The sequence below is a fragment of the Haliotis cracherodii genome, unplaced genomic scaffold, assembly GCF_022045235.1.
Source record: "Haliotis cracherodii isolate W230 unplaced genomic scaffold, xgHalCrac1.p SCAF_13, whole genome shotgun sequence".
Lineage (NCBI taxonomy): Eukaryota > Metazoa > Mollusca > Gastropoda > Lepetellida > Haliotidae > Haliotis > Haliotis cracherodii.
The window spans coordinates 27260630-27283769 of NW_027266268.1; the positions used below are offsets into that span (position 1 = coordinate 27260630).

General features: G+C 38.4%; 1 protein-coding gene and 2 pseudogenes across 3 annotated transcripts; 2 read left to right on the forward strand and 1 right to left on the reverse strand.

Moving 5' to 3' along the window:
- Positions 1 to 61: 61 nt before the first annotated feature.
- On the reverse strand, positions 62 to 4454 carry LOC139459811 (nuclear apoptosis-inducing factor 1-like; annotated as a pseudogene).
- On the forward strand, positions 984 to 20402 carry LOC139459812 (methyltransferase-like protein 27). Of its 3 annotated transcripts, none has more exons than XM_071241499.1 (6): positions 984 to 1040; positions 5028 to 5176; positions 6049 to 6177; positions 8897 to 9032; positions 10607 to 10702; positions 18785 to 20402. In XM_071241499.1, exons 1-6 carry the CDS (start codon positions 998 to 1000, stop codon positions 18976 to 18978), a joined length of 747 nt encoding a protein of 248 aa, XP_071097600.1. In that variant the 5' UTR covers positions 984 to 997; the 3' UTR covers positions 18979 to 20402. The 3 variants fall into 3 exon arrangements, with proteins under 3 accessions (XP_071097600.1, XP_071097601.1, XP_071097602.1); XM_071241500.1 differs by lacking the exon at positions 984 to 1040 and adding an exon at positions 3636 to 3778; XM_071241501.1 differs by lacking the exon at positions 984 to 1040 and adding an exon at positions 4418 to 4479.
- LOC139459384 (uncharacterized) lies at positions 2748 to 3778 on the forward strand (annotated as a pseudogene).
- Positions 20403 to 23140: the final 2738 nt, after the last annotated feature.

The following is a 23140-nucleotide window of genomic DNA, read 5'->3' on the forward strand; positions in this document are numbered from 1 at the left end:
AAACTAATTGTATATTTTTTAATGAACTCTTAGTAACATTTCAAACATGAGGATGTCGTTTTCATTCATGGTGCATCAAGCTATCCAACTCCAATCGGAGCTTCTTGTTCATGAGCTCAAAGTAAATGGTTTGCTGAATGACTTTCTTTTTCTGCTCAAGCAAAACCTCATACTGCCGTCTGGTGATGTGTTCTTGTTTGACCTTTCTCTTGGTGACACGATTTGATTTCCCCCCAGTCTGGACCAAAGGCCTGAAAAAATACATTGTTTTTGGATCATGCGAGTTTCCGTGTGTATATACATCTAAGGGATGGGCGAGTAGAGAAAAGGACTTGGCACTACATGTTTGTTAGCATTGCTGCAAGAAGTAAGATTCCAGTATTAATTAACAGGACATACTCTTCGATGGTACTAATGTCGTCATGTAATGCAGATGCGTCGACAGACAGTTCTTCTTCTGGGTAGATCTGTGTGCTGGAACAACTGGGCACAGACGCTTCCTGAGTAGGGACATCGCAAACATTTTCTTCTAAAGCCCGTGCTAACAGGTGTAATGTCGAAGGAGAGCCAATTACATCGGCGACTTCCGTACCTGCACACACATAAAGTTTTTTGCACACTTATTGAACATCAGTTAATAATATAATTAATATTTTTACACTGTTAAAACGGGAGAGGTACGGTACCAGGGTTATTATCATTTGTTTTATTACCAAAGGAAATGATATATTAGAATTGTATGATATATTTGTGTGATGACACGGCCTATTTTATGTCTGCAGCCACCTTCAGAAAAATGACTGCTATAATGTGAAATATTTTTTCAACCAATTTTCGTTGTCATAAGAAAATTCTCTCATGAAAAGTATAAATGCTTCACATAAAATTTGCATTTAGAGACGAAGAATGTCAAGATTTGAACTTAACATCGAAAGACACAACATGAACTTGGTTTGGAATAGGGGTAATGAGAGTTGCCCACCCTTCTCTTTCCACAATGGCTGCCTTTCGGAGAACGGATGAGAAATACCATTACAAATGTAAATATGCACTGTGTATTTTATCACACGCGGCAATTTAATTGAAAGTGTTGTCAAAAAGGTTGGTTAAATGTTCTTTTTTCATTTCCTTTTGATTAATGATCATCAAATCATGTGCAATACCCGATTCCCAATAACCTTGTTCAAGGTGTATGAACAGCTGATTAGGCTACTAGTTCGTTGTATCATGTAAAGTACTTTTTTAACACTTACAACAGTTTGTGTATCGATATTTTATTGAATGCAGGCGACATACCCATTTGCATCACTAGATTGTCCGATTCGATGCCCGTGAGTCGGGTCAACTGCAGTATTTGGGTCCCCACTTCGTGGCTTTCCTTTGGCAGCTTCGCTTATATATAAGCGCGCAGGCGCTAGCGCGCCGAAATCCGTTAGGAGGCATTTTTGTGCAAAAAGGACCCTAAAAATGAGCAGGACGTGAAAAGTATGGTCTAAAACTCCGCCCCTAAGGGGGACGAGAGTTTTACGATAGAAAGTAAAGCCGTATTCTCGTGGTGTCGACTTCGTGTTGTTTGTGGGCGGGACATAAATGACGTAAGACATCATGTGTCTGATCATGTGACATTCCTTATATGGACTCGTTACTACGAACGCCACTACGCTCGTAGTAGCCTGCAACCTCGGGGTATCGCGGTACTTGTCATGTACGCTAAACGGAACCAAATGCACTCACTAACCTTTATGTTTATTCGTGTTCTCTGTATCAGATATCATTCATGTTATCAAACAATGCAAATTTTACTGATAAAAGTTCATTATTTACATCAGTAGCTCCGAGTAAAAGCCGGGCCTCGCGCTCTGTTTGACAAGGGAGAGAACTCCATCGTATCGCGGTACAGAGAAAAGTTGTGTATGGAGGTCCGAATTGGACAAAAAGAGGACATAATTCTACCAACCACTTGATATGATCATGCCAGACATCAGTGATTTGTCCAGACAAGTGCAAAGACAGCACAAGTAAAATTCTAAATGTGTTATCAGCAATAGGTATTCAATGCATATTTACCGAAAAGTAAGAGAAAAATATTTTTATAAGTCAACATCAAAATATCAGAAATGATATTTTAAGATTGTTTAAAAAAAAGTGGATGACAATAATTTGTCACAAAATGGAAAATTGTTAAAAGTCAACAATAAATATATAAAAAGCACTCCTAGTATGCCCAAAGTATGTATTTATCTTTTGGTTAATAGTGAAGAACGTATTCCTAAGTTTGGCATTATGGCCCTTATGATCTCCCAATAGATTCTGGGCACAGAGCGGGAAAAAATGTGCGGACTACGTAACTTCCGTTACCTCAATAGTCGCCATGAATATGCAGATGGTCTAGTTCAGGTCGATAGAGAAAGTTTACTTGGGGAACTGCGGGTTATATAGTTGGCCATTGATAGATGGGGGTAAGGCAATATCACAACAGATGCCAGAAATATGTATCAACTGATTAATAACTCCTTACTTACAGCAGACGGAACATTCCGAGGAAATTGAAATTGTTTACGAAGTGAGCACTTCGTGGTTACTGATTTGCATTAAAAGACAGCCGCTAAGAGGCGTGTCCCGCGTGAACTACCGGAAATCACAAATGCCGCGATACGATGAATGCCGCGGTACCATGGGGTCCGAGTATACATTGCACGGCTGGTAAGTCTTCTATTTTGGTCACTTTGCTCAATTACTTTTCAAGAATGTCTGACAGTAGGATTGTGTATGATGATTTGTATGAATTGTGCAGGGATAAGGGGAGACTTTTGGACTGGTTAGAGGATGTAGGCGTGATAGGACAGTTTGGAGGGCCTTGCTGTAAGTGTGAGAATGGTGTGATTAGCAGGAGGAAGGACAGCAGTAGGAGTGAGGGGCATGTGTGGAGGTGTAGTAACAAGAGGTGTCATCACAAGACTTCTGTGAAGCGTTCTTCCTGGTTTTATAATTCTAATTTGTCCATTCCTGACATTTTGAAAATTACATTTTATTGGGTTTACAGGTCTAGAGAAGATTTTGTTAAAGTTCAGTTGAAACTTGGTTCTGATCACACTTTGGTTGATTGGTATAATTTTTGCAGAGAGGTTTGTTTGGAAATTTTGGAAGGAGAGAATGAGGCTATTGGGGGACCTGGGGTAGAAGTATAGATTGATGAGTCTAAATTTGGGAAAAGAAAGTTTCACAGGGGGAGGAGAGTGGATGGTGTTTGGGTGTTTGGTGGGACTGAAAAGAATTCTAGCAAGATGTTCATCACTGCTGTTGAGAAAAGAAATTGGGAAACATTTATCCCAATTATTAAAAGATTTATTAAACTGGGATCAATCATTCTTTGGACTGTTGGAAAGCTTATGACTGTTTGGAATCTTTGGAGGGGATGGGGTACATACATAAAAAAGTTAACCACAGTGTAGAATTTGTAAATTCAGAAACAGGGGCATGTACAAATAAAATAGAGTCAACTTGGAGAGCGATGAAGGCATCTTTGCCTTGGTACGGTACAAATAAAGGACTGTATGATAGTTATTTTGTTGAGTACATTATCAGAAAGAAATATTTAAGTTGTTCAGTTGATCCTTTCATTCAGTTTCTTAAGTTCATCAGCCGTGTTCATAGTCCAGTGCGGGCACCCGATATCGGAGAAAAAGAAAATGTAAATCAATTTGATGGTTTGGCAGAACTCTTTGACGAAGAGGAAGAATCTAACGCATTCGACGCGTCTGCGGATCTCTTTGATTGAGTGAGTAATGGAACATTCTATGAATATTCATAATATGCATTCATGAATGAACTTACCTAGTTTGAGCTATTTTAGCAAATCCGAACCGATTTACGCCCGTTTTTACTTTAAATTACCCCCCGTCTTTTCTCTTAGAATTTGTAAAAAAGGGGGGTTACACCCCCCTTTACCCCCCTTTTTCATCTAAAACATTCCACAGCGTTCTGTGGGGTACAAAAAATGGCGGCCTATTTTCCTCTCGCTTAAACACGTAAAAACGTTCGTTCCGAAGTGGGGACCCAAATACTGCAGTCTACCCCGTGAGTCCAGTGAAACTGGGACACTCCTTGTAAATGTCCACTATCTTTTCACTCGTCGTGGAAAGTGGGGCAATACAGGGCCCTCCCCCGGTCTTCCTCATGTCCAGCTGTCTGTTACTGAATTCCCTTTTGGCCGTCTGGTGCATGTTCGTCCATTTTGTTTTTATTTCTTTTGTTGTACGCTGACAAACACCGAGAGCGTTAACTTTGGAAGTAATGTCTGCCCAAATAGCCTTCTTTCTTTCGTGGGTGACGGTGCTACACAACTTACTGTTAAGTATGGAGATGTGTTTCTCCACCAACTCGGCAGTAAGCTGAATTTCGGAGCTGTCGAAATTCTTGTTTCTATTCCTAGGTTTAGGTGGATATGATGCCATTTTGACAGACGACCGGAAGTAACGCGTACGTGTTTACGTCAAGGAATTGTGGGAAATATTTAGTGGAAACCCCGAATTTAATGACAGGTTAATGAAGACACTTACATTAAGGCAACATTAGATAATGATATGCTAATAAACGTTTGATACAACCGATTCTAATGATGCCAGTAACTAGTGGTGCATTAAGCATTTAATGTATCATTAGGGTTTAATGTAGCCATTAGTTAATGAGCTTTGTTACAACCGGGTCCAGGTCTTTGGAACCAATAATTACATTATGCCAAGGGAAGGATAGGATTATATCAAATTGATAATGGTACTTCTCAATGAAGTTTTACAATAGATATGCCTAGCCACGATGGTAATTCCTTTACGTAATTTCATAGTTCCATTTCTGTCCAGGTTCCATTAAACATGTTCAAACAATGATTGTAATAAATTCATTAACGTAACATGTTGACGTGAGTGTTAATATCACACAGCTGTTACGTCGTTGCATATACTTCCATCTCTTGTTACAACAATGTTGTGTTGGTAAATGTACTATGCAGAATAACATTTGTATTCAAGGGACTATGAATGAGACATCCTCCGCAAGAATATCACAGAAGGAGTGGGAGAAAGCCAAGACAATGTTTGACTACTTTGTTGGGGATGAGAAAACTAGCAGAGATGAGATCATCGATAGGTTTTCCCAAAACAGCCAGCAATATGAGAAGGTAAGTATTGTTAATATGCAAATATTTATGACACATCTAAAGCATGCTACAAAAGGACTATTGACATTAGATAGATTTCTTCCAAGGATTTCTTCAACATGGCCCAGGGGAATTTATTTGACACATCTCATTGAAAACTTAAAGATCAATGTCACGAGAATATCACAAACACTTTGTGGTAAGACTTAAAATTAAACTTGGTATGAACCTTCTCTAGGATGAATGGTTTACGGTCAAGATTAGACAAAAGCCAAGGTCAGTATTCAGGTTTTGGAAAGACAACAGCGTATCATTATCAAAACTGAAGCATGGTAATTTCTGCAGGCATAAAACTTAAGAACTGCATCCATCTTTAAAATTCTACCCCATGAATTGTCAATCAAGTCCTTTTGGTAATTGTGAAACATATTTGTATATATCATCGCCAGTTACTTATGTGATTCTACTTGTCCTGAGACATGCTGCTTCTTATGACGTCGTCCTACAAGTACTTAGTAGTGTGAGTGTGTTGGGTGTAACGCCGTTTATAACAGAATTCCAGTTATATCACGGCGTGTCAGCTTAATGTGGGAGGAAAGCCCGAAGTGATGCAAGTTTCAGACTTTTACCACTTTGGTGAAACCGACGAGCACGGGTATTGTGCTGACAAACCTAGAAACATAATTGGGGAGAAACGGAATCCGAACCCACAATCATAGGTTTCTGGGTTGTCCAAGGGACGCAACTCGTCTAAGCGAATTGAGGCGCCTTAGACAAATGGGCCACTCATGCCCCAGAAGTACTTAGTAGGTTGAGGTATTTGGATTGTTCTGGTGTTTGCAAGCAAATGCAAAGACCTATAGCATTATATAGCATCTATTACTTTTCTAAAGATTATGGAAGCTGTGAACTACACGAGTCCAATGCATACTGCCCAGGCAACTGCGGAGTTGTTTCCAAGCAACAGAGAAGATGTTTTTATTCTGGATGTGGCTGCTGGAACAGGACTTTGTGGAGAGAAGGTTGGCAGATAACATATGCTTAATGAGTTTAATAAATTAATATCAACTAGTACACCTGTTGGATATGCTGTGGAGAAAATGTTCTACCGTATTCCTTCTATCAGATGCCCTGGAGTCTGTTAGTTAGCGTTTATTGGAGGCCCGGTGTCTGTTCGGTATGATGCTGACACAGTGCAAACGCACTACCTTACCGAATCCCAAATTCTACAGTTTAGAAAAGCATTTGATGCTGTGAGTCGCACTAAGCTTTGACACTGCTCGTATTCTGCGGATTTAGATGGAAACATGTTAAAGGCACTTTATAGCTTATACTAGTTTTCATCAGTAAAAGCAAATATAAGAAGGAATAACAAATGTTGTGCATATTAAGGCAATGCTGCATACTAAGTTCAATGTTATTTTCATTTTTTTCTTATGTGAATTATCAACATAAATCTTAAGAACTGGAAAATCTTGCTACTTACGTTTGCTGATGATATCATTCTGGTATCTGACGCAATACAAGGATTACAGAAGCAACTGCACATTCTTAAATAATATGCAGAGTTGTGAGGTGTCACAGGCAATTTAGGAAGGACAAATATTGTATTTAGAAGAGAGAGACATTTATCAGCAAAAGTAGTGTGGTTTTATAAAGCGAAGCAAATGTTATCTGTAAATGCATATAAATACTGTAAACAGGGAATTTTTTGCGACTGTTTTATTATTGCGAGTTTTGCGAACGAGACTCAATCGCAAAAATTAAAAACGCAAAAATAAGTATAAATAATACATACATACTTTATTCATTGCAACACGTCATCAAATGTTGAAATCATCAACCAGAACCACAAGTTACTCAATAAGTTAAAAACACAAATGAATGCAGAATGGTCACACAATACATCACAAATGACAGTGTAAACAGACCAATTAGTGTCACTGTTGCCTCACAGTAATCCTGCCTTCTTCCAACCTCGCTTGATTGCGTCAGTGTCCTTTGCAATTTTGTCCACACAGGAAACAAGCCATCTTGCGTGAATCGGTTTCATGACACTGGTCAACTTTCCGGCCAACTCAGATAAACTAGCTTCGGAGAGAAGCTGTCTATTGTTTGGTAATCGAGGTGTCATCTCAAAACGGCAACTCGCAAAAATAACTCGTCGCAGTATTGTCTTTGGTGTGGTATTCGCAATATTTTAACGGCGCAGAAATAAAGCTGTTTACAGTATTTAGGAATTATTTTCTCTAGTACACTAAAAATGAATAAATGACTGAAAGACTCAGCCGCAAGAGGTTAACGAGTTGTACAGGAAGAAACTGTCAATTTAAGCAAACTTGGCCTTGTCGAGTGGTATTTTGAAAAAGTATTTGATACACAAATTCAACCAATTCTGTTATGTGTTTCTGCAAAGGTATGACAAGATTGAATATGTACATTTAAAGGCCTGTACGAAATTTCTAAATGTTGGACTCCAGACATCAAATGTCGTGACCTTTTGTATGTGAAGGCACTGTGTAGAGCTGTTAAGTATTTGCTGAAATTGATAGAGATGCAGGATGGTAGGATAGCGAAAAAAGCTTACAATATACTTTAATATTATCATAATTCTGGATATAATAATTATGTGTCATATATTCGATCTTTGATCTTTTCACAAGGATTCAGTCCTGGAACAATAATTCCAGGTAAAGACTGTATAGAGAGTTCACAACTTTATTAGAGGCTGAAAAATATCGTAACATAATAATTAGACTTAAAGCCGGATTGTTGAAATTGAAGGTAAACGAAGGTAGATGTTTGGGAATTTTTTAGAGTTATAACTACCGGCATTTCCTGTTTTTACACCTGGAATATAATTTTGTCCTAATATGTTAACTATCATGATGACCTCAGAGAATATTTTTTACCGAAAATGTTCTGTCAATATCAGACCCTGAATAAGTATCAAATGCTACTTTCTGGAAATTGTGAAACACTGCTGAAGAAGTTATGTACATTTGAGTTGGAAAGCTATGACAAATAAAGAATTGACTTGACTACAGTCATATTCATATGTCTTAGGGAATAGGTCTTCAGCAACCCATGCTTGCCGTAAAAGGCGACTCAGGATTGGGTGGTCAGGCTCGCAGACTTGGTTGATGCACGTCATCATATCCCAATCTTTCTTTTGGAATATCGTCGTTTTGCACGCATGATTCCTAAATAAAGATTCCATTGAAGGCTGCTATTTGTGACGACGGCAGGCTGCTGTGATGGTGCTTTGCGACGTTTAGAGAGATTCTCTGATCTGCGTTGCACACGAGTCTCACAAACCTTGTCACATGGGTCACATACATCAATAAATCTGAAGATCCTCGTAAAGTTTCGGGGCAGAATTGATCTTCAGCAACCCATGCTTGTCGTAAGAGTAAACCAATGGAAGCCGTCATGCTCGCTACATCGATGTTGAAAGTATTGATTACTGGATTGCTTGGTCCAGACACGATGGTATACAAACTGCCTTCATATAGATGTAATATTGCTGAGTGCGGCGTTTAGCAATAAACGAACAATACAAGATATTGCAAAGACATATTCAACTTAGACCATGACCAACTGATTGCTAAAATAGTCATGAAAGTGAAAGTGAATCAATAATATATATGTAGGCAAAATGTTCATCAAAAATAAATAATAGCCTAAAATCATTTGTCTTTTATTCTTGACATTTAGTAATGCATTACGTGTTTTTTTCAGCTTTACTATCATGGCTTTCGAAAAATGGACGCCCTTGAACCGTCGACTAGAATGTTAGATGAGGCAAGGAAGAAAGGCCTATATTCTCGATACTTCATTGAGGCATTAGGAGAAAATGCCCTGGACATAGCAAATGGTAAAAGGTGGTCTAATCTTGACATGTTCAAAACCTATTTACTTCCTGCAGATGATGTTCTAAAGATTGTAATGAAAATATACTCAAATGCACATTTGCAACAGAATGCAGAATAATTACAACAAACCCATTTTCATATCCAATAGAAATCTCTGGATTTGTCGATTGTACGATTCCGTACGATTGTACGATATCATGAGCATACGTTTATGAATCACTATCAAGTAGTAATAATACAAGGTGTTCGCGAAAAGGTGAGCGTATCCTGCCCCAACAGTAGCACCAGTCACAAACACATACAAAGGCAAGTCAATTGTTGACCTAAAAAAAACACGGGAACATTTTTGAAAGCTTTACCGAGGCCTTAAATGTTGTAATTACCTTGTTTTGACTTTGCCAATCCAAACAGATATTCCTATTCATGTGCATAAAGAAACAGATCCGCAAGAAGGGGAGCACAATTGGTGCCCATGGGGATGCCTACTTCTTGCCTAAATGTCTTACCCCTAAATGTTACGTAGATGTTATCAATGAGGAAGTTCACATTTGTTTCTCAGTGAACTTCAGCTGGCATTTGATTTCATTTTTCTGAAATTGTCCGGAACCTCTGAATATATACACAAAGACAAAAACATTATTTACACCCTTATATATTTCATTATTGTTTGGTCCCAATATTTGTAACAATGTATCTTCTTTATTTGTTGTCAAATGTTTGTTCTATCCGAGAACATTGGTATCGCCCAGCTTCTGTGGTCAGTCATCCATCGTATGATTTTTGCCATTGTATCTGTGTTCACCAAGTTTTGTAACAAAAGCCTCATGGGTTAAGCATGAATACCATAATGTACGAAACATTTACATAAGTGATGCTTTCACTTGTACAGAATATACAAGACGAATTGTAGTATAAATGGTTCCCATGTATTTTGATTTGGGAAATACTGTTTCATTCTCTCCGCCATCTCCCCATGTTATAAAAATGTTGTTTGCCTTTTAACACCTGGTGCCATTACTTGTGTTCAGGGACCCTTTGATATTTTGCCTTTGACGGCAAATGAAATCCTTGTCGATGGGTAATCGGGTTATTCTCTGGTGTTAATGATTTGTATATATTGAATGAGTAACTGACTGCTGATTAAATATATTTATGTTAAACTTAAGATGGCATGCTGTGATAATTCATATATTGTTTAAAGTGGCCTTTTACCCTTTCTGATCACCCACACACTGACTTTACCCATACGTAATTGTCATAAGCATGAAGATAAGAATATTTCGGTTCCGAACGAGGGTTACAGTTTTAGAAACACATACCCTAGACTGTCGTAGCACAGCAGTGTTATCACTCACTGTCAAAAGTACTCAAAATAATTCTCCTTTCACACAAAAAAGACTTGAAGTAAATACTTCAGTTATTTCCCATGGTGCGGAGAGTCCGGCCTAATAACCTAACAGTAAACCCTCTGTATGTGTGTCATCTACATTGGCCTATAAATAGTTCAACATTCAGACTCATTAAGGCATTGAGTAATACACAACTTGTCATGATCTAACCTATTATTCTGTTTCAGAAACATATGACGCAGTGACAATATCAGCGATGAGCTCAATGGTTTTGATAAAGCTGCCGTTGGAAGCATTTGGAGAGCTCATCCGCATTGTCAAACCAGGAAAGTATACAACAACGATCACAAACACATGCAAAGGCATGTCAAATGTTCACCTGAAAAAAAAACATCGGAACATATAGTACAAGATTAGATAGAGAATCGCATCGGACATTTTGTCACTGATGCTCAACTGCCTTCCAGATGTATAACATAAAACTTTACTGAGACCCTGAATTTTGTAAACCTTTGAGCAAGAGTATTGTGGCGCTTTTTAAAACCTCCGTAGGAAGAGCATGTTCGATTGTACCTCGAAAAGTTGTGAAATGAAGACTCCAACGGCAGGATCTGCTGGAATATTGTTAATAATATGATTAAAACGAGAAGCGAGAAAACCCTTTACACAATCATAAGAAAAAAGTGTCTATTTGCGCACGCGCGTGGGTGCGTGCGTGCGTGTGTGTTGGGGTGGTGAATGTTATGGGTCTGACGACATCCAAGCTTGACAGATCAGTGAGAGTGTTGTTTAAGTTGACATATGCTTCGATGACCTGTTAAAAACCAAGTCGATATATGAGTCATTATCAAAAAATGACAGAATTTGAAGATTGAAAAAAGATAAAATCCAGTCTCTCAAAATGAAAATTTTATTTTCATATTTGCTTTTAACAACTGCAAAGTGTGAAAATAACAAATTGCAATCTTACAACCCTTTGGCACAATATTTTTAAAATGTTTTATCCTGTAGCAGAGGTGGCAAATGTCTTTCCCGTAACATTTTTAAAATTGGTCAAGATTCAGTTAATGAAGGTTGTTTGATTAGAATAATAACTTTCAGAATCTCTTTAAGTTATCAGTTTTTAGATAAAAATGGAAATAAGAATAGTTCAAATATGTGAAAAAAATCAACTTGTCATACCATTTTACATATTTTGGTTTGGATGTGTAACACATACATCTTAATGGTTACCAGATGAGCCAACAATACATTCGTTCTGAATCAGTTATTTGTTAGAGTGGTATCATAACCTTAAAAGCTACATCCTTTTGAATGCTTGTTTCAGTCAGTTTGTCAACTTGAGCTAAAATAGTGCTGTGTTACGGGAAAGACATCTGTGTTACAGGAAGGACAGAAAGTGTTACAGGAGGGACACTTTGATAAAATAGTTATGATCTCTCCTCAGATACTAATGTAAACAGTCTTTTCCAGTTACTGTTCTAAAAAGAAAAACATACATTTATTCGTCATCTCTTAAAATATACATGAAACTGAATGAGAAAAACTGACATAGCATTTCAAACATGGGAGCTGTTATGGGATAGACAATTTTATTAAAGAACAGACAAAATTTCAAAAGTTCTTAGTGTATGCCCTTCAGCATTTCACAATTTGTAAAACTGAAACATTGTGATGAACAATTAAGCCAACAGTAACAAGAGAGTATAAAGTGAAGCTATTCGTCCAGTGTGAAATGAAATATGTTACAGGATGGACACTCGTGTAAAAAAATAGAAGATAAGCACTGAATTCTCTGTAATATGCCATACTAAAATACTCTCTGAAGGATTTCTCTTCTCCGTGAAGGCATTTGTCAAATAAGAACCGTCACTGTATTACCATTACATGTATGACTGTACTTGTGTTTGTCAGCTATACTCCTTGTCATTATTTTCATAGAGCTCTCTGTAAAATCATTTTAAATTTTATTATATCGAATACAATGAACATCACAATATCAATGAAAACCAGAACCATAACATTTGACAACTGTCAATATTTTTAAACATGTGAACGCACATTAACAATAAAAGCACTGATGATGAGTGCAGGTACAAACATTTAGTGCAGTTCTCCACTGCTTGTGTCCACACAGTTCATTGCGTATTCCCATATTTGTTGTTCGATTGCAAAGTGAGACGACCAAGCAACTTTTGTTGGTTTGGGTATAACGGCAATGATTTGGTCATGAGCATACCAACACTTGTCTACAAGTTTCTTTGGCCAGTAGAAGTGGTTGGCGTATCTCTTTCCAACTTTATGCATGCAATCAACATACACATCTTCAAAACCTGCATTCTCCACATATCCTGGATAAGGAACTCCTTCATAATCAACAATGACATACTTTCCAACACAGTGCTCTGGATCAGGAACAACATCTATCACATTCTGTTTCTCCGCTCCAGTATCCATCTCCATTCGTTCGTCCGCTCCAGTATCCATCTTCATTTGTTCCTCCGCTCCAGTCTCCATCTCCTTTCGTTCCTCCGCTCCAGTATCCATCTCCTTTCGTTCCTCCGCTCCAGTCTCCATCTCCTTTCGTTCCTCCGCTCCAGTATCCATCTCCTTTCGTTTCTCCGCTCCAGTATCCATCTCCTTTCGTTCCTCCGCTTCAGTATCCATCTCCATTCGTTCCTCCACTCCAGTATCCATCTTCTTTCATTCCTCCGCTCCAGTCTCCATCTCCATTCGTTTCTCCGCTCCAGTATCCATCTCCTTTCGTTCCTCCCCTCCAGTCTCCATCTCCTTTCGTTCCTCCGCTCCAGTATCCATCTCCTTTCGTTTCTCCACTCCAGTCTCCATCTCCTTTCGTTTCTCCGCTCCAGTCTCCATCTCCTTTCGTTCCTCCGCTTCAGTATCCATCTCCATTCGTTCCTCCACTCCAGTATCCATCTCCTTTCGTTCCTCCGCTCCAGTCTCCATCTCCATTCGTTTCTCCGCTCCAGTCTCCATCTCCATTCGTTTATCCGCTCCAGTATCCATCTCCTTTCGTTTATCCGCTCCAGTATCCATCTCCTTTCGTTTCTCCGCTCCAGTATCCATCTCCTTTCGTTCCTCCGCTCCAGTATCCATCTCCATTCGTTCCTCCGCTCCAGTATCCATCTCCTTTCGTTCCTCCGCTCCAGTATCCATCTTCTTTCGTTTCTCCGCTCCAGTCTCCATTTCCTTTCGTTTCTCCGTCCCAGTATCCATCTCCTTTCGTTCCTCCGCTCCAGTATCCATCTCCATTCGTTCCTCTGCTTCAACATCTGTCTTTTTCTGTTTCTCCGCTTCATCATCATACCTTTGATCAAAGTCATCATCCGTTGATGGTCCTATCATTTCCCTGTTGCAAGTTGTTGGGTACTGATGGGGTAATACTGGCACAAAGTGGTTTGGAACCCAGTGTTCCACTGTTAGGTCCTTGTTCCTGGTACTTGTCCATAGGATATGTACTGGGTGATTGCATTTTGTTCCAGCTCGTGATATTATCAGACGGTGAAGATCTTTTCGTACACTAACATTGCCTAAGGCAGGATATACAGAGTACAGTGGAGACTTCAGAACACTTGCTAAGGCATGAAGCTGCCATATTCCCATGAACGATTTATCACATCTGACCTTCAAAACCTCAAGTCTATAAATATCTTGGATGATCTTCTGGCTTAGGTGCATTCCAGGAATAAACATGTCTGAATATTGAGCATAAAGTTTAGGTAAGTTTTTCCTACAACTTTCTCCGTCCCCTTTTTGCAGATTTTCATTTGTCAAATAGTACTGTTCATTTAGAACAAGTTCCACCAATATACGGACTCTCATTTCTGATGTTTTACCCACACATCCATAGGCAAAAACACTGGCACAAGATGGGAGACAATTTCCATTTGAATGTACTTTGCATGGATAAAGGGTTCTTTCATCAGGTACATCATCTGGATACACATCCATCGCATCCATATCCACTTCCAGATGGTGTGTGACTATGTTCACTGATGTTGGATTGGCATTGAGCTCTGGCATACTTTCAGAAATGTGTTTGCACTTGTTTTGCAGTTGCTTGATGCTTCTACACTTCTTCAATTCCTTCAGGTGATTTTCAAAATATTCATCTATGCTTTCGTCAAGGATCATGTTACTACCTTCTTTTCTTTTCTTTGATTTATCATTGCTTCTGTTTCTGTCAATGAGTTGTTTTCTCATTGTCATGGAATTGGAGAGATGTTCCTCCTTTGTGGCATTCCGTGCTGAATTATCACAAACAAGAGCCTGGGTTAGTGTGTGTCCTTTGCACTCATTGGGACTTTTGCAGGTGCAACTAATGTCTCTGTGAGATATCACTCCTTGGCCTTGAACAATGACTTGGTGCAATCTTAAAGTGCCCTTGATTGTCTTCAGTGACATGGTGTCAAGTTCAGTCACCTTCTGAGTAACAGCATCAAAAGGGATGAGCTTGACATAAATGTTCAGATCTTTGTTTAGATCTACAAATGTCTTCGCAGACGTGATGTCGTGTCCATACTTTACCTTTTGGTCACTGCTTCTTTTTATCGCACCACCCACGGCGTCAGGAACACCCTTTCCATGACCAGATTCAAAAAAGTTCCAAGATACAGTTGTAAATCCTAATTTACGTGGCTCTAATGAGAGTAGGTGAAAGTTGGCTTTCTGTCTGTACTGGGCTGTGGGTCCATCGCTAAAGAAATGAAGACTATCAATTCTTTGATTTCTATCTTTGATCTGCTGCAGCACGGGTCTCAGGTGTACCCAGATAGCTCCAGGGCCATGGTTCAAATTTTCAGACACTGTACAAAAGGTTTGGGGTTTTTCACCTTGACAGTAATAAATGCCCGTGTGTAAAGTCAACTGTTTTTTAGATGCTCCAAAATGCATGCTGTGAACTTCATCCCTCATTTTGCAGACATAATTCTCTGAGAAATCTACGTGAACAAGGCATTCATTTTCCTTGAGATTACACTTCTTCTCTCTGAAAAACTCAAACTGTGTTCTTATAATAATTCTGTGCCTCTTGTAACGTTCCATGTCCATGTTCAAACGGTCAGTTAGGTCTGCTACATGACCAATTTCGTTTTCTTTCACGGTAAAAGAAACTTCTTTTGTTTCAAGTTTCTTGCAAATCTTCAAAGTCCGCTTTTCAGATTTTATTTTCCAGTGTTGCCATTCTATAGTATCGTTCATTTTCTTCTTGTCAGAAGGTATTCTTTTTGTACTACACTTCATGCATGTTGAATACATGCACTCCTTAGATGTAGTACTGCACACAAGATCTTCCACTAGACCATCAACATTCTTAAGCTTGATTGAGCAACATTCGAACAATGCTTGAGTCATAAATTGTGCATTTTCACAGGTCTTGCATAGACAGGTGTTCCTGTCACTGTCAGTGGGGAATACTACCCAAAATGGACGCAACCGACAAAATGTTGTGTAACTCATATTTGATCCAGTTTCAGCCTTGAACTTGAGGTGGATGTTTAGTATGGTGTCCTTTAAAATTCTTCGCTGTTTCTTCACTTTTCTAAATGTGACAGTTCTTTTGGATCCTGGCATTAGTCTGGAGACATCTTCCCTCTCATAAAACTCTCTTACTGTTTTGTACAGTCTCTTGGAAAGACAAGTATTTCGTCTTCGCTTGTTGGTATCTGTTGCTCCACAAATATTTATGGCAACAGACTTAAACTTGTACTTTCTCAGAATTGATCCAGAAAGTATTCTGACTATTTGTTGTTTTTCTTTCATTTTAGCTTTTTCCTTGTAGGATTGCTTCAGTTGATTGATCAGTGCATTGTGGAAAAGTAGAGTTCTTCTTGCAGTTTTCTGTGAGAAACATCGAAGAAACTTTCTGGTTGTGGTTCTAGGCGTGTCTGGTTCAGTAGGATTACTTTCTCTAGCTCTTTGCCATCTTTTTCTGTACATGTCTACTTTCTGCTTTGCTTTTTCTAACTGAGTTTTTAATTTGTCATTGTCCCTATAGCATTTTACCGCCTCTTTTTTTCGTTTCCTTTCACTTTGCTGTCTTTGTCTTGATGGTTCTTCATTTGGTTGAGCAGGAGACATTGGTGGTGTCAAAGTCAAATCTTCCTTCAGCTTTTTTCTGTATATTCTTTTTTCTGTCCTCCATTTCTTTCTTGCATGTCGCTTTTCACGATCTGTCATGTCCTTAAAACTCTTCTTTTTACCAGTTTCCTTATTTCTTCTATATCTTCTCTTCTCATACTCAATATATTGTTGTCTTCTTTCAGGGTTACCGTCTCTGTTCAGTCGGACCTTTCTTTGTCTTTCTGCGTTAGTCATGCCCATGATTGATTCTGTTAATGAGGAAAAAACAATATATTTAAAGATGACTGTGACAAGTGTCTAAATATGTATTCCCAAACATGAAAGCATTAGGCTATTTCCCCACTGTAACTTGATAACTGTGACACATTTTGCATCTTTATTAGTTTTTGCATTATGTATTCCGGTATGCAAGTGAAACAGAATATACATTTACATTTTATGTAGAGCATTTGTTGTTTTAATGTTTCAGTGTTATATATTGTGTCAGAGGACAAATGTCTTCCATGTCTTTTCCATTAACAAACACATCCTCATAAATTGTCTTCACCGTAACATTTTTATGTGAAACTTATTAAAAATAATTATTTTTTATATTAAAAACTGTAGATTATGTACATGATCCTTTATCTAATTCAGAGGACAAATGTCTACTCCAATAACAAGCAAATGTCTTTCCTGTAACAATAAATTAAAGTTTCAGCATAATCACTCCCAATAACCATATATGCATACAAACAGTTATTAATGTGTCTGTCCTGATTTATAGATAATAACATATTCTTCAGTCAAATATTGCTTCAGTGTAATTGTTGCATATAATTGACATTTTGAAGTAATAATTTCTTTCCTGTAACAAAATATGTCTGTCCTGTAACACTGTTTGGTAAATTTATGAAAAAAATAATCATTTTTTTTATTTATTGCCAACAGTAACAAATGTGATCCTTTATCTAATGTTTTCCACATTTTCATCCATGTAAATATTATTTTAGCACAGGTGTCAACAAGAAATTCACATTTCAGAGGACAAATGTCTACTCCAATAACAAGCAAATGTCTTTCCTGTAACAATAAATTATAGTTTCAGCATAATCACTCCCAATAACCATATATGCATACAAACAGTTATTAATGTGTCTGTCTTGATTTATAGATAATAACATATTCTTCAGTCAAATATTGCTTCAGTGTAATTGTTGCATATAATTGACATTTTGAAGTAATAATTTCTTTCCTGTAACAAAATATGTCTGTCCTGTAACACTGTTTGGTAAATTTATGAAAAAAATAATCATTTTATTTATTTATTGCCAACAGTAACAAATGTGATCCTTTATCTAATGTTTTCCACATTTTCATCCATGTAAATATTATTTTAGCACAGGTGTCAACAAGAAATTCACATTTCAGAGGACAAATGTCTACTCCAATAACAAGCAAATGTCTTTCCTGTAACAAAACCTGTCTTTACCATAACAAAAAACTGAGTTATGGGAAAGACTGTTACAGGAAAGACAAATACTGTGCAATTTGTAATTTTATATGCAACGAATGCTCCCTTGACCAAAATTTACAGTCCTCTTGTATTTACCCATTGATCCATTTTTAACTAACAAAAACATTATTAAATATAGCAAATAGTATATGTGATTAATGTGCGTTATGGAAAAGACATGGGAAGGATATTCTCACACATTTTTTTACCTTAATGCTGCTTTTTTGTCCTCTTCTCTGCTCATGCTGTCAACCCCACATGGCAAATGTCTCTGCAGGAAATGTCCTCTTAACATGACAGGAAGATAATTTGGTCATGCCAAGGGAGGTCTTAATATTTTTATGTTTTCAGAAGTTGTTACTGGAAAGACAAATTATTGTGGACTGTGGCCTTTGACATCTTTTACAGAAGATACTTCCAGCTTTTGGCACAAAACAAAACTCCATGACATTCTTACAATGTGTATTTTTATTTTGAGCCATCCAAGCGATAACTGAAAGGATGTTTTTACAGTTATTATAAGGTAAAATCTTCAAATTCCCCTCACTGGGACAAAGAAATTTGCTGATTTGGGCATATATATTATAATTTTTTAAATAGTAATTTAGTTTAATAAATATTTTTCAAGTTTGTTTGATCAACACAAGGCTTGGATCTAACATATCACCTGCTTTTTAAAAGTGTGTTTTGACATTCCAAAATTGTTCGGGTCCAGGACATAAATATTGTCATTTTTTTATAATGACTCATATATTATCGTTTCATGCGAATCTGTATCAAATGTTTTACGTTCTCTCTCGTTTTCTTACAGATGGTTACATCATTAACACAGCTTTCTACGACTTGTTCTCTGATAATGGTGATGACAAAGCAGTGTCACTGAGAGAAAACATGAAGACCTTGGAATATCAAGGGAAATGGAAGCAGATGGAGTTAAAACGCTTTCCTGAAGCTGCCGTTGGAAGTGACGTGGGTGTTTCAGTTCATAAGGTCCTAGCATGAGAATACGGGTTTCTCCTTAGCCGTTATCACGCACCGTTAACTTTGAAAGTAGTATTCAGTATTATTAAAAAAGTATTTGTTATTCATCTGATATGACAGATGCCAGATTTCATTTGTTTATAATTACAATTGGACTCACGTTCGTCCTCCATGTTCAAATGCATGTTTATTTTGCTTATTTGTTGAAATAGTGGATGAACTGTAAAGTGATATCCTTCAACCTTCAGCCTGCTGAATTGTTTTAACACTTCTTAGGTCTGTGTGCTTGGTGGGATATTTCAAACGGTCGGTGCTTCATTAAACAAGGGATATTACAGCGAATATTTTGCACATTAAAATCCGATAGAAAAGACACATATGTTTTATTGTCATTTTCTAACATAGAATGAGGGGCGGTCGTGTAGCCTAGTGGTTAAAGCGTTCGCTTGTCACGCCGGGTTCGATTCCCGACGTGAGTACAATGTGTGAAGCCCATTTCTGGTGTCCCCCGCCCTGATATTGCTGAAATATTGCTGAAAGAGGCGTAAAACCATACTCACTCACTCACTCAAACATAGAATGGAGAAGCGAACATAAAATCTGTAAATTTTCTTGAACGTACCTGAATTACGTAATTGAAGGTGAGATGCGTTTCATATGAGAAACCTGCTTGAATCGTTAGATTTGTGCAAATTGATTTTAATAAACATATCTCCGAAATATTGATTTCACCGTCATGTGAAATATCCAAATGTTAGACAGAATGAAATGAAGAATATTAATTTAGGGTTGATCACATGTGTCATGTCAAAAAAATTGCGGGATACAATAAACGACTTACAAATAATTTTAAATGTGTCTTAAGTGTTCAGCATTATTTATTTCTAGTATAATAAACAAAGTTTACTTTGCCTTCACAGACACAGACAGACAGAGAGACAGACGTACAGACAGACAGACAGACAGACAAACTCACACACACACACACACACACACACACACACACACACATACACAAAAATAAGGGGCCCCTCTTGCCGGTGTATTCCAGTCAGTCAACACATTGATCAGTGTGATGGGAATAAAACACCAAATTTTGTGATATTCCCGTTTTACAAACGTGAAAATGATGCACTGAGAAAGATAAAAGAAAGTTATTTGAATACTACTTTCAAACCAAAATTACATGGCCTCAAATAATTGAATTATTTTGTACAATTATTGTTCATTTTACTGCCACTGCAATACTTAGTTCTGTATTTCTGTATGTGTCGTACGCCTGCCCGACACAATGTAAATGTTTGTTTACCAATTGATGAAGTTGGAAGTCCTATTCCTAATTAGGTCTAGATATGGTTAACCTAGATCGTGTGTTTTTAACAAATAAAACAAACCAGGTGGAAGTGTTTGTTGTAAGACCTACAACCCTCTTCTCTGCTTTGTGGTACGAGACATTTTGTTCTGTTTTGACTTTAACGATTCGGGACTCGCGTTTCCACACAGGACAGGATTTTGCAGAAGCCATATGGTTCCCATCCGAGTTTGCAGTCTTCACATCCTTTCTACAGTCAGTGGCCTCGTGCTTGTCACCGCAGTGGTAACAAACAGCAGGAGAGTGTCAACAAGGACAGTCTTAGACTGCAGCGGATCTCTAAGCTGCAAAGACCGAGGATAAAGGGGTGGTATACTCCCGCAAATTTGACACGAAGAGTTATAGCATCAGTCTACCAAATTAAAGGTCAGGCTTGTTCGGCCAGTCAATCAATTGGACAAGTACAGAATTCGGAGGTCAGCCTCACCAGATTGGCCCATGAGCCACCGCCTTCTGGGGATAGGGCTCTTAGCAAGGTTTATAGATTGATAGATGTAATATACATTTAGATTACATCTATTTTTAAATAAGAAAAAGTGTGTGTGAAATATTTTATGCACAGAGCATGACATGATCAGCCAATTGATAGAATCGGGCCCCTTCTACTGCCCGTCTAGGCAAAGTTAGGGTGTTGGACTAAGGAGCACTATTGCCGGTGTGACATTGAAAATGGACCAGCGCTGAAAAGTGACCCGGGTGTCAGTATTCAACGTTGAAAACATACCCGGTCTCAATTTTCAACAGACCAGGGTCAGTTTTCAACAGTTGAAAAGTTGTTAAATAGTGACCCCGGCCTCGCGTTGAAAAGTGACTCTGTTGAATTATGACTTGTGGTTTATTCTGCTTTCCAGAAGACTTTGGCAACATGTCTAAATCGGTGCAAATATTTATCAGTGTGTTCGGGATGAGGGTTGGAGGTGACACGCATTTATAGGCATGTGTTAACGTATACATATACAAATTGCCATGGTTCCTGGATTAAGAAATGGTCGTCACAATATGGCTGAAATATTGCCGATTGGGGAGCACTGTGTCCTGAATGGTTGAAGTTGATTATCCGACGATATTATATCTACAACCTGGAAGCTAGATAGAAAGAGGTACACCGAAAACGTCCCCAACCTAAAACGTTCCCACGCATAAAATGTTCATGGTGGTGTTAGGAATAACGTTTAATGATTATTTTTCGAAGTGTTAAAATGATGTCAAGTATATTTCAGTACAAGCATATATAAATGTTGTGATTTGAGGTCATTCTGATATTATATTGATGCAAATATATATTGCGTTGGCACGCAAGTTGGTATATTTACATACAGACTTCAACCCCGTAATATTTCAAAATATGAAATCCCACTTCACAAACGAATAAACGATATTGTGTGAAGTTAGTATCAATAAGATTAGTTAAAAAACTGAGGTCTGAAAGGGAAGACTGCAAGTGTTACCAGCTAACAAAAGGACGTCCCCGCAACGTTGTAAGAACGTTATTTTGTTTAAGCAAAGTAGCATCCAACGTTACCCTCAACGTGACGCTGTCGTAATATTGCTACAACGTATTAAAGCAGCCAATAAGTCGAACGTTGAACAGACGTTGCACAGACGTTGCACAGACGTTGCACAGACGTTGCATGGTTCCACAGGAACGTTCTCGTAACATTACTGGTAGTCTACATAGTAACCAAATAGTAACCTACGAATGCAACGTTGCCTGGACCCCCTGTGTTAACTGGGTTATTAGCATCTCTATTGGAAGGGTGGATCACATCATCATCATCGAATTAGGAATTACAACGGTTTATACAAGGCGGATGAAGCAAATCAGAAATGCATAGTTTTGTATTATAAACCCTAGAAGTTTCTGATCACATATGCAACAATGACCACTACCATCATTTGCAACGTGAAACAAAAGTGCAGGCAAAGCGATGGACGTTACCAGACTCGCCAACAGCAAAATACCAAGTTTGTTAAAAACTTTTTTACTATACTGAATAACAAAAGTTCCTGTGACATTGAATAAGACTTAATGCAAAGTTATGTTTTTTACCAAATCTGAAACAATCTCGGTTTGCAGCCGATAAAAGACTCCTGTAAGTGTTCAAATGGTTTAATTTGCCATACTGACTTCAGAAAACGCGTGATTTCATGAAAAACTTGAACACGCCAAAATGTCAATTTACAAATCAATAGCGTGTGTGTTCACCTCTGGTTGCGATACAAGCAACACATCTTCGTCTCATGAAATGGACCAGGCGTCCTGTGGGATATCTGTCCATATCTGCTGGAGCAGGTTTCGAAGTTCCTGGAGTGTCTATGGAACACGTGGTTGACGTCGAATGCGCCGATCCATTTCATCCCACATGTGCTCGATTGGTGAGAGATCAGGGGAACGAGCCAGCCAGGGGATGACATTCACGTTGTTTTGTTGAAGAGATCCTGAACAAGTCGAGCCATATTAGGCGGGGCGTTGTCATGTTTAAAGGTAATGCCTGGGCCATGACGACGCAGAAACGGAAGAACAACAAGTCCTCTGTCTTGCTGTAATCCCACCCCATGCCATAACGTCCCCCCCCCCCCCTCCCCCGATCTTCTTCAATGACACAATGATTGACGTAATGTTCACCTTGACGTCGGTACACTCGAATCCGTCCATCGCTGTGGCTGAGGTGAAAACGAGACTCGTCAGTGAATAGAACTGGTCCCCACTGCATGGCCGTCCACCACTGCACCACTGTAGACGTGCTTGAAGGTGGTTTCCGGTCAAAATGTGACGTCTGGCTGGTCTTCAGGCGACAAACCCTGCACATC

What these genes read in the sequence shown, in the direction of transcription:
- LOC139459812 (XM_071241499.1), top strand. Translation starts at nt 998, where the DNA reads ATGGCTGCCTTTCGGAGAACGGATGAGAAATACCATTACAAAT. An exon ending in ACAGCCAGCAATATGAGAAG is followed by an intron (nt 5,177 to 6,048) that starts GTAAGTATTGTT and finishes ACTTTTCTAAAG; the next exon opens with ATTATGGAAGCTGTGAACTA. An exon ending in GCTCATCCGCATTGTCAAAC is followed by an intron (nt 10,703 to 18,784) that starts CAGGAAAGTATA and finishes CTCGTTTTCTTA; the next exon opens with CAGATGGTTACATCATTAAC.